The sequence below is a fragment of the Pogona vitticeps genome, chromosome 3, assembly GCF_051106095.1.
Source record: "Pogona vitticeps strain Pit_001003342236 chromosome 3, PviZW2.1, whole genome shotgun sequence".
Taxonomy (NCBI): domain Eukaryota; kingdom Metazoa; phylum Chordata; class Lepidosauria; order Squamata; family Agamidae; genus Pogona; species Pogona vitticeps.
The window spans coordinates 48,536,042-48,548,589 of NC_135785.1; the positions used below are offsets into that span (position 1 = coordinate 48,536,042).

The 12,548-nt window shown below is 39.6% G+C and overlaps 1 protein-coding gene across 12 annotated transcripts in view; it reads left to right on the plus strand.

Annotated features, from left to right (window-relative positions):
• The window catches only part of ARMC8 (armadillo repeat containing 8), a 142,187-nt gene that overhangs the window by 115,764 nt on the left and 13,875 nt on the right, over positions 1-12,548 (plus strand). For all 12 annotated transcript variants that reach the window (XM_078389349.1, XM_020787417.3, XM_020787418.3 and 9 more), the window contains 4 exons: positions 4,033-4,128; positions 8,159-8,241; positions 9,186-9,267; positions 10,756-10,842. In XM_078389349.1, the coding sequence (XP_078245475.1) occupies positions 4,033-4,128; positions 8,159-8,241; positions 9,186-9,267; positions 10,756-10,842 (348 nt within the window). The remainder of the gene's footprint in view (positions 1-4,032; positions 4,129-8,158; positions 8,242-9,185; positions 9,268-10,755; positions 10,843-12,548) is intronic.

The following is a 12,548-nucleotide window of genomic DNA, read 5'->3' on the forward strand; positions in this document are numbered from 1 at the left end:
ATCACATTCATGCAGGACTCCTCAACTTGCAAGTTTTATTGATCACACAAAAGTAAATTATATATAATGATTCTACTAAGGAATAGCAAAAAAAATAAATAAATAGTAAAGCAGCATGAATGGCAAACATTTATAATCTCAAGGATTAATTACTGCAATGCTCACTATGTGGGGCTGCCTTTGAAGGCAAAATGATACTTGCAACAGGTGTAAAATTTGGCTACCAGGCTGATTTCAGGAGTTTTCAGATATGATTGTGTCTCCCTGATTCTGGCAGGTTTGCATTGGCTCCCTGTTTGCTTCCATGCCAAATCCAAAGTGCTGATTTTAACTTATAAGACCCTAACTGTTTGAGATGTCGGTACTTCTGAAGCATCTCTCATTAAACGTTTCTACCTGGACCACTTGATCATCTCAGGCTTCGTTGTTGTGAGTGCTTACCCAGAGACAAGCCCGGAAAATGACTTATCAGGAACCAGGCCTTCTCGGTGGTAGCTGCAATACTGTGGTACTCATTGCCTGTTGATGTATGCCAAGCTCCCTCACTCCTGTCCTTCAGGAAGCAGGTCAAAATGGTGCTATTCAAAGCAGTTTCCTGCCCATGTGAGAGATTTCCTGATCCACTTAGTGCAATTACTTTTTTATTTAGCTTTTGCTCTCCAGGGGTGGGGTGGGTGGGTGTTCAGTTATTTTATGCTAAAGTTTGGTTTTGTTGTTGTCAGCGTTGTGTATAATTTTGGGTTTATGTTGTTGATTTAATGTTTTATAAACTGCTCAGAGTAGTGGCTTGCCACCAGATGACCACTATATAAATATAACAGATAAATAAAATAGACAAATACAGATATGGGAAAATAGCAACTCAAAGATAGCAAAACTTGAAGGCTGAGAGGGCTGCTTGCCTGGAGAAGAGGGAAAGGAAAGAAAATTCAAAGTTGGCAGAGGGGGATAAAAATCTCTCTTTAACCATGTGCTTATTTATATACAAGAGGGGGGAAATAGATGGGGAGTCACCGGTGTGTAGGGAAACTACTCTCTAAAATAGATTCAAGAGTGACATTCAGTACTTCTTATTCTTGTTCAACAGTCTTGTAGTTGGAAGGAACAGTAGCTCTGATGATGCAATGCAGGGAAATGGAAATCATAGGCAAAGATCTCAAGCTAACGAGGTCCTATGCCAGAGCCAGGAATATAGGAGAAATATAGGCTAAGAGGATTGTCTGACTGCATCCTGGATTCTGGGGGCTAAGAAAGGTATTCAGTTAGATCTGATCTCTAGAAGAATTTAAGTCTTTAGTGAAGTTGGCTCAAAGGAAAGTTGGTGATATTCTGGAGGAGGTTTCAAGGCAGCTGCAGGAGACATAAAGAGCATGCAGGCCTGTGCCAGAATGAGAAATGTGGCAGTCTCATGCCTTTTTTTTAGGATTCTTTGGATGAAATGTTGCAGTGACTAGGCCTACTTGTGAGTCATGTGCATACCTGTTTCTCATCCAGATTGTAATCTTGCACATGGCCAATCCTTTCTGAAAGTTAGGGTGTAAGCAAACAATAGACTAGTCCAGAATGTTGATTGGACTAATGGTGGGAAATATCAGAGGGTCCTTTGCTGCTAATCAGTTTGGGCTGATAAAGGCAGGATTCAGGTGATTTCTTAGTGTAACAAATAGAGATGGGCACTGATTCAGTGGTTTGGCATTGTTTATTTCCCAACCAAACAGTTGATCCGCAGCTCAGCGTGCACGCGCGCGCACACACACACAAAAGCAGGTGCCCACATGGCGGCAGCACTCCACCCCACCTCCTCCAGGTGCTACTGCTGAATGGGCACCTACTGGAGGGGGAAGGGCGCCAAACTGCAGATCAGCTGTTTGACTGCTGAACCAGCAGCTTGTGCCCATCTCTAATAACATATTATAACAAATGTTTTGTCTGGAAAGTATTCATGTCTGATGTCTCATTAATTGCACTGTCTATCTTCTGGCAAGCTCCATTGAATGGGATATTTCAGAGTTCTAATGCCTGTAATTTTCTGTATTGTGGGAGGCTCATTTGATAGCAAGCCTACCATCACCACCATCCATCCGTTTTTCTGATTTAAATCTTCCTGTTCTAAGAATTTGGCCTCCACATCTTCTGTTCCAAACAGGTTCCCAGTTTTCACCAGCATTTCCGTGCAGTACATTCATACACACAAAGACTTCAGCAGAAGTAAGGTTGCAACTACATTGCAATACACTCCTATGATTATTCCAAGTTTAGCATGATGTGAAACAATATTTCCTGACAACACAAGTACAGGAGAAACTTTTCTTTGAGGAATCTTTTCATTTTGAACACCTGTCAGGAGGTTGTTTATTTTTAAAAGGTCTGCATTGCAATTTTTGTAACCCATTTTTGTTTGTATGAACCGCTGTGTTGTATTCTGTATGCAGGAGTACTCACTGTACTGACGTCTTGATGATGTGTTTAAGGTGGCATGGAATACTGTCGCATCAGGACATCTACAATTATGCCTGCTGTCCGAACTCTCCCCCTTGAAATTTTTTTTACATAAACCTTTCAACTTTAGTGCTGCGTCACATAGTTATTAGGGTCTTTTTGTCTTCAATAATGCAGTGGTATGCCACTTAGAATTAAAAAAAGAAAAAAAAAGTTGTAGGTTTTTCGGGCTGTTTGCCAATGTGCTGGAGGTTTGAGAATACAAAAATAAAATAAAATAATAATAACAACCAAAGAAGGTGGTTATGGGCAAGAAATCCAGGCAAAGTCGGAACAGAGCCATCAATACAATAGTACCCTGGCACATCTCTCAGACTATTTGGGTAATGTATTTGTACCCTAAGGCTTTACAGGGATGTTGATCGGAACTTGTCATCTGGTAAAGCCAAGATTTGAAGTTAACTTAAAATCATTGTTTTTTTTCTGAAGCTGTTAACCATAGTATCTTGGGTTGGACAAAACAGAGAACTTTAATTAAAGACTTTCTGGTTTTTTTCCCCTATTCTGAAGCAGAAAGTGAAGCGGTCCCATATGCTGCTGCAAAGTTTATTCATATCTCAGTTTATAAAGTAAGATTAATTGCCAAAGGCTTTGTTGACCCAAGACCTTTCTTTTGTATACTTTTTATTTTTAAGCAGTGTTAAGCAGGTATAGCTTTGGATCATCTTTCAATGAAGTGGAAAGTTTAAAAAACACATTCTTAGTTGAAGCTCATCTGTAGGACATATCCTGCTGCTATATCTAGCCTTAGTCCCTTCTTTAGCAGTACTGTCTCTCAAAAATAAAGAGCAGAACTGTTAGATGTAGCTAACTCTGACGGGTAGTAGCAGTATAGAGAATACTTTGTCAACATCATTTCCTCAAGACTGTCTCAAACATTTTCACTTCTTGCTGCTGAGGGGGATGGGCATTTTATTAGGCAAATCAGTTGAATATTAGTGTACCACATTGTTCTTGGGGATTGGCTGTTAAATGAATGTTAAGATGATATATTTCCTGGTTTTCCTAGCTGTCAGCAATCACCTTTTAGGCTCATTTCACCCAGGGATCTTTATTTGGGATGGCTTGGGTTCTGTGCTGGGTACTGCAGTGGTCCCCAACCTTGGGCCTCCAGATGTTCTTGGACTACAACTCCCAGAAGCCTACACCACCACCTCTTCTGGCCAGGATTTCTGGGAGTTGAAGGCCAAGAACATCTGGAGGCCCAAGGTTGAGGACCACTGGGGTACTGGATAATTTTTATCTCCTGAGTATGATCCTGGCTTCAGTGGAGTGCTACTTGGAGCAAGCAAGACCTGGAATAAAATGTTCACAGTTAATAGTATTATTTAGGGCAAAAATGTTTCTGTAACAGATACTTGAGAATCGTAGTTCAAAGCTCTTTAGCAGTATGTTGCATGAAAAGTAGCACAGGCAGTTATTTTTCTATTTCTTTTTGATGTTACTTCAGTTTCATAGCAGATGTTACTCGATCAACAACTGAGATTTTGCAGTTTAAGAATAATCTGCATTTGGTTATGTGTTTTTAAATAGCTTGATCATGACTTAAAACATGCTCATGAACTGCGTCAGGCTGCATTCAAGCTCTATGCTGCACTTGGAGCAAATGATGAAGATATACGAAAAAAGGTGAGTTGCAGAATGTGGTATTTTAGAATACTGCATGGTATTCAATATGCAGTCATAGTCTGGGAAGGAGACTTCTTGGGATGTGTTGTGACAAAAATGTCATCCATGATCATTTGTGTGCCCCTGTTATGTGTCTTAGGACTCTTATTTTCTTGGCCCTAGAGAATTCTGGCAAATTAGAAATGCTAGAAACATTTAAGAAAACCCTTTAAATTAGTTTTTACTAATACATGGAGAGTAGAATTTTCTGATTTCCAACAGCTTTGTTAGGCAGAGATATAGAAATATTTTCTGTAGCTAACTAGGAAGTCAAATAAAGGTTTCCCATGTAATATTTAGAATGTCTTTGCATAAAGGACATATTTTTGTCATTTTATAGTGTTCTGTGGGTAGCTACACTGTTGACACATCCAGTTGAAAAGTGATTACCATTCTGTTAGCAGTCATACTTTTACACACATACTGTAAAAGGGATCATGTAGCATGCAGTAAAGATGCAGAGGAAAAGACTTAAAAATTAAAAATTAGCTTAGCCTTTGGGGTGCATCTTGCTTGTCACTAGTTCCAATAAAATAAGCCTAGGAGAACATTGTGGAACTTCTGATACTTCACTTACATGCAAAATATAGCCATAAATAAAGTAAGGTATATGGAGCAAATATTATATTTTGCTAGTTATAAAAAATGGTATGGCATGTTTGCCTGGAGATACATCATTTCTGCAGACAAATGACAATCATCATCATCATCGAAATATCTTGCTTGTGGATGAAACATACCTTAGTAGTCCCCATTGTCATTGGGCTTTGGGAAAATTATCAAAAAAATTTCACACAATATTTTAAGCAATTGCAGATTCCAGAAATAGCACTGTGACAGCCTCCTCACACGTCACAAAGGAGGTGTCACGTCACTCTCACATACACACACACTATTCACGCTGCCACCAACCATTCCCTCATAAATCTCTTTCAGACAAATAAATGATTTTTAAAATAAAAACGTATGTTTATTTGTGAGAACAAAAGGAATGGTAAATCACTTTATCAATTAAAATAAAAGGCAATCTGAAATAATAAAGTATCCCCTCATACACATTCTCTCTCAGATCTTCACTCTCTATATAGCACAGTACTTCATAACATATACAAGCCCTAACTCCCTAAGTCCCTACCAGACCCTATCCAAGCCCTATCTGACTCACACATCATTCACTCCCCCCTTAAATACCATAGCTCCACCCTCTGAAGTCCCACCTCCCGTCATGCTATAGGCAGATGAACTCCAGCCACAGCAATGACAGGCAGATGACATCATCGCTACCGTCACAAGCACTAACAGAGCAATGAGAATACAGTATTAGGAATACCATATAGATACCATATAGACTACAGTACATCAATATTTAGTTGATAGTTTTTTGGTTAAAGCTTGTATCTGTTATGTAATAACAGTCATTGTTTTTATAGTTTTCATTCACTGTGCCTGTTGTTTTTGAATGATGATGATGATGCAAAAAGTTGAAAAACAAACCTTAATATGGCTTGGATAGATTATGAAAAGGCATTTGACTCATTACCACACAGCTGGATTAATACCTGCCTTAAAATATTTGGGATTAGTAAAAACATTCAGAAATTCCTCAGGAAAAATATGGGAAAATGGGAAACAGTCTTAATGACCCATGGTGAAGAAATTGGAGAAGTTAGCATAAAAAGAGAAATATTTCAGGGGGTTCTTTGTCACCATTGCTGTTTAACATCTCACTAATCTCCATGTCAATAATTTTAAATAAAACTGGATTGGGCTACCATATTTCATAACAAGCAGGAAAAATCAATTATCTCTTATACATGGATGACCTAAAAAGTTCCACAAAGATAGAATCACTGCTAAACACAGTGCAAATATTTAGTGAATATATCCAAGTAAAATTTGGAATTGACAAATGCACAGCTCTGTCTATACACCGTGGCAAGATTCAAAAACTGGAATAGATGGAATAGAGTTTTTAAATGGTAGTATTATACAGGGAAGAATTAGTTTATAGCAAATCAGTGCTCACTGGAATCCTTTGATGATATTTAGATGACCAGATGATGGCAATATCTCTCATCTATAGGGGTAGTATGGATGTTTAGTTCTGATGTTATTTGTTTATTATTGTTAGGTTTTTAGTGTTTTTAGTTTTGTATGTTAGGTATGTATGAATAAAATTAAATTTTAAAAATGGCAGTATTATAAAGTCACTCTCGTAATGAAAATTATAAATACCTTGCAATACTAGAAGCAGATAACATTGTGCACATAAAAGTTAAAGTACAGTACTGACAGAAAGGGAATATATCAAACAACTGTGGAAAATCTTAAAATCAAAATTAAATGGGGGAAATACAATCAAAGCCATAAACACATGGGCCATTCCAGTAATTAGATACCCAGCTCGAGTAATAGATTGGACTCAAAACGAATTAGAAGAATTGGATCGAAAAACACGGTAACTAATGAACATGCATTATGCACTACATCCAAAAAGTGATGTGGACAGATTATATTTACCACGAAAATATGGGGGAAATATGTTGGTGCCTCTTCACTCCAGTTAGAAGTCTGGCCGCAGCATTTTGCACCATCTGAAGTTTCCGCGTCAATCTTAAAGGCAGCCCCACATAGAGGACATTATAGTAATCTAATCTTGAGACTACGAGTGCATGGACCAAAGTGGTGAGTGCCCCCACATCAAGATAGGGATGTAGCTGGGCAATCTGCTGAAGGTGGAAATGTGTGGAACGTACCACTGACAACACCCGGATCTCCATGTTGAGCGCGGGGTCCAGATGTACACCCAAGCTGCAAACCTCACTCTTGGTGGTAAGAGTCACACACACACACAGACCCCAAAAGAGAGGAAGTTTCCCAGACCACAGATGTCCGGGGCGCCCACCCGAAGGACCTCTGTCTTGCCTGGATTCAGCCTCAGTCCGTTCTACTGCATCGATTGCTGAACAGCCCCCAGGCAGCACTCAAGGGATGAGACAGCATCTACTGTTGTTGGAAAAAAGGAGATGTAGAGCTGAGTATCATCAGCGTACGGATGACAAAAAGCTCCACATCCCCTGATCACCCCTCCCAGCGGCCTCATATAGATGTTAAGCAGCATTGGAGAGATAACCGAGCCCTGCGGGACCCCACAATTGAGGCTCCACGGGACCGAGAAACTCTCTCCAATCTGCACTCCCTGGGGACAGTCCTCCAAGAAGGAACGGAGCCAGGCCACCGATTCCCAATTCGGAGAGCCTCCCCAGGAGGATACTGTGGTCAGCAGTATCAAAGGCGGCTGAGATATCAAGAAGCAGAGACATTTGCCCCTGTCAGCCTCCCTCAGCAGGTCATCATACAGGGCAACCAATGCTGTTTCCGTGCCATGGCGTGGCCTGAAGCCTGACTGGAATGGATCCAGGGCATTGGTTTCATCCAGAAGAGCCTGCAGCTGATCGGCCACCACCCTCTCAACTACCTTGCTAAGGAAAGAAACATTGGCGACAGGCCTATAATTACCAACATCATCCGCTGCCAAGCTCGGTTTCTTCCTAATGGGCCTAATGAGTGTCTCCTGGAGAAACCCATTAATTATTGCCATAGCCCATTCAGATGTTATAGGCCTGGCTGCTGTGATTAGCCAGGCCGTGCAAAGGTCAAGGGAGGAGGAGGTGATGGCACGACAGCAATCAAGCACTCTGTCCAGCATTTCTGACGTCACAGGCTGAAAGTGGTTTTATTTCTATGTTAAAATATTACATTTATAAAATGTAAATCTGATTCAGTGTAGTGTCACCACATAGACATGATTGTTTTTTAAAAGATTCTCTGAAGATATGTCACTCCTGAATTCAGTGTTTTGAGACTACGTGTAGAATATAGTGTAATGAGGTAATTGTGCTAAATGCTATGTTCTATTTGGAGACTGAACTATCGGTCAAAGCCAACTCTTCTAGCCACTTACTTAGTTTTTAATGCTTTTTCCCCTCAGATAATTGAAACTGAAAATATGATGGATCGGATTGTGAATGGCTTGTCTGAGTCTAGCATCAAGGTGCGCTTAGCTGCAGTAAGGTATGAATATGAATAGTGTGCTTTAGCACACTTAGCCTGTTTTGCATTCCATTAGGCAGTGATCTTAAAACATCAGAAGGTTGTAAGTTATCTTCACCAATAACTGTGGTTTGAAGGATGTAACAACGCCTGAACTGTTAGATCATTCTGAATGAGTTTTACATTATAACTGTTGTTTCAATAACCAAGGAATGGTATTTGGCTACTACTTGTAAAGGTGCAATAAACAAGATATGTTTGTACAGAATTTTACAAAAAGGAGGTACAGTACATTCAGATAATTTTCAGAATATACTGTCACTTGAGGTCTGTCAGTGGATACACAAAAATACAGGAAAGAATTAGATTGGAATGAATGTAAAGGACGATATATTTCAGCCATTTATATCAGAGTTGGGCAAGATTTAGCTGATGCTGTGTGTGGCTCTCCAAGCATTTTGATGCCTACAATTTTTCCCATTCTTTCAGTCCTCAAGAGCTATGATTTTGCAATAAAGTGAAGTGCAGGCCTCCCTACCCCCCCCCCCCAACTCCAAAGCCATAAAATGAAACTAAAAGTATACATCCAGCAACTTTTGATTTGGAGTTTTCATAAGTTTTGTTTATTTTAGAGGTTGGTGCTAAATATTGAAATTGCCCACCCAGTGTTACATTAAGAGAATATATGTACAGTACCATATATTGATTCATTATAAATAGATATTGGAGAGGTGGAGAACAAGATGCTGATTGTATGCCCATCTTTAATATCATCTTAGTACTGGACTTTGTTTTTGGATTATCTTGAGAAAGATTATGTAGTTTGTATCATTATTTTGTATAATCATTGTTACTTTAATAAAAATGTTTAAAATTTTTAGTTTTTTATTTTCAAAATTGTTTCTGAAAAGCTATCTTGAAGCAGTGGAAGTATCCTGTAGCTCATGTTTGATTTTATTTTGTAGATGTTTGCACAGTTTGTCAAGATCTGTGCAACAGCTCCGAACAAGTTTCCAAGATCATGCTGTATGGAAACCCTTAATGAAGGTAAATCAGTTTTCATGTATACACTTGAAGATGAATTGTAGTGTATAGAAGTTATTGGTAAAGAAGAATGTTCTTCACATTGCTGTATAATTCATGTTTAAATTTATATCGCTCCATAAATCTTAGGGTTTGAATCCCTTGATCATAGAGACTCACTGGGGGAGTGGAACTGGTAAAACCACTCCTTAAATTTCTCACATACCTTGAAAGTCCTATTGGGGTCATTATAAGTTGGTTCTGATTTGATGGCATAAAACACACATACACGTAACGTAGGTAGACTGATAGTCAAATTATGTCATGAAACCTCCATAAGGCGCTTTTTAGGATGCTGTTTGTTTGTTTGTTCATTCATTCATTACATCCACATTGCTTACTCTTTTGATATATTGATGCACTTTCTCCTTCTGCCCCAATCCAAAAAGGTTTCCAGAAAGTGATGAATTTTGTTAATTTCTTATCTAAATACTATTATTAATTTTTTGAGAACAGCTAAAATTTCTGTTGTGTCATATTGAAAGAAGACTAATATGCACTGTCACAATTATGTTGACATTGAAATCATGTGTTTCTTGTAAGTCATCTTGTGAGGGCAACATGTCCTGGAAACATATCAGACAAAAAACAAAACAAAAACAGGAGACAAAAATGTTGTAGCACTGTAAAGACTAAGTGTATATTTTAATTTCAGCTTTCATGGATCAAATCTCTCTCTCTCTCTCTTCATTTGAACTCATTCAAAATGTCTTCTTGCTGGGTTCTAGGACTACACTGTTGGGTATAAGATGATGAAATATATATATAAATATTTGAACTGCTTATTACAGAGTAATTTGCTTCAGGATGAATATGTCAGTTATTAATGACAACTACATTTTGGTGGTTATATTCGTAAGAATAAAGGCCACGCTATGATGTAAAACATCTTCCTCAACAGTCTGTGCTGCAAAACACTTTGACATTCCCAGTGCTCACACATAGTAGGGCCCAAGATCTTGTTGTATCACCTAAGTCACATTTTTGCAGTGACAGTCATCTTTTACGTATTGGCTGCAGCTGTCATTCCCTATTCAACTGTACCGGGGGGGGCTTTTTGCTACTTCTGGTATCCAATAAGATCTGAGACATTATAACTAATACAGCTTTTGACTCAGTTTTTTCTCTATCATTAATTTGCACAGGTCTTTCTGAATTATGACCATAAAGTTGAAAAGTGCTAATGCAACGGTATATTTTTAAGTGGTAACTATCACCACTACAATGAATTGTTATTTGAAGCTCCCTTCTTGAGGTGGGGAAATATGTTTTCTGTGAAATTGACTGTGGGCACAAAAAATACTTCCAAACTTTCAGATAATGACTGCACAAGCTGGGAGGGAGTTTCCAGGTCCTGAACAGGGATAGCAGCAAGGGAAGTCTACTTAGGCATTAAGCATTCCCTGTCTTATTCCAAATGCAGTAATATTCATTTTGTCCTTTTCTCCTTAGGTATTACAGAATGCTCCTGATGAAATCTTAGTAGTAGCATCTTCCACTCTATGCAATCTTCTCCTAGAATTTTCTCCAAGCAAAGAGGTTTGTTGAGCTTTAAAAAGAGAAACATAATTCTGTTTCTTCTTGTAATGCAACATGTTTGCCATAGAGGGAATCCTGCTTTTATTCATCTAGCCCAGCAATGTCGAACCTATGGCACTCATGCCACAGCTGGCATGCAGAGCCCTTTCTGCTGGCACACGAGCCATAGGTTGCCAGATCGCTACTCCCCCTGCCCCCCCCCTCTGCGCAGCCAAACCTCAGGAGGTGGTCACAGCCGATACTGGCACTTCGGCAAGCGGATGAGGAGCAACTGGTGCTGGCAGTGGAGGGGTCTTGAGTCACCTCCATGCTGGGATTTCCCCTTCCACCACCACTTCTGGTTCCGGGTCCGCACTTCCAGAGTTGGGGTCCATACTTCCGGTTCCAGGCGGCATACCACCCTCAGTTAGGGCACACGAGCCCAAAAAGGTTCGCCACCACTGAACTAGCCCTATGATTTCATAACCGCAACAGTACCTCTCATAGGCCATGTTTCCACCTCTCTGGCTTCATTAACTGTAACAGCATTCTCCCCAGTTACATAGGCCAGGAACTCATTCTGTGCCAAAATGTTGCTTCATGTAAAGGCAGTCCATAATTACCAGACCATTCAAGATCTGGAATAATTCTTCTAGATTAATGGTTCCCAGCGTTCAATACCCAGGTGTTCTTGGACTGAAACTGCCAGAAGCCTTCACCACTAGCTATGCTGGCCAGGATTTCTGAGAGCTGTTATCTAAGAACATCTGGGGACCCAAGGTTGGGAACCACTGTGGTAGACAATATTCAGCGGGTAGTTTGGCTTTGACTGAACACTGTGGTCCAGTGTCTGCACTCCTGGTCTTAACATACTCTGTCTAGTCCCACATGTCCTTGGTTACAGCAATTGTGGGGTTACTTTAAAAGTTAACATACCAGTATCTAAGAATGATCTGCTCTTGTTCAGTTGAGTGAGGCAAAAACAAGAACAATTAGTAGATTACAGTGGTGCCTTGCTTAGCGATTGCCTCGTTTAACGATGTATTTGCTTAGCGATGAGGTTTTTGGAGCGATTTTGCGCTCCGTTTAACGATGTTTCCTATGGGGAAAATTCGCATAGCGATGTTCGGGACCTTGCCTCGCTTAGTGATGACAGTTTTAGGGCCCCTGTTTCGCTTAGCGATGTTCCGTTTTAGCTATTTTTAAAGTGTCTTAAAAGGTTCAAAAACGGTTTTAAATGTTTGGGATTGTTAGTGCACCTTCTAAAACGTGTGCAAACTTAATTTGGCTTTGTTCTGACTCTTCGTAAATTTTTGGTGAATTTTTCCCCCCCCCATTGAAATGCATTGAACCCAATTTTAACAAAGAGTCAGAACAAAGCCAAATTAAGTTTGCACAGGTTTTAGAAGGTGCTCTAACGAATCCAAGCATTTAAAACAGTTTCTGACTCTTTGTTAATTTTTGGTGAATTTCCCCCCCCCCCATTGGAAAGCATTGAAGTGCCCGTTTGACAGCTGTCAAAATCGGGTTCAATGCTTTCCAATGGGGGAGAAAAAGAAATTCACCAAAAATTAACGAAGAGACAGAACAAAGCCAAATTAAGTTTGCACACGTTTTAGAAGGTGCACTAACGATCCCAAGCATTTAAAACAGTTTTTGAACCTTTTAAGACACACTTAAAATTGCAAAAACGGACATTGCAAAACCATTGGAATGCATTGAATAGG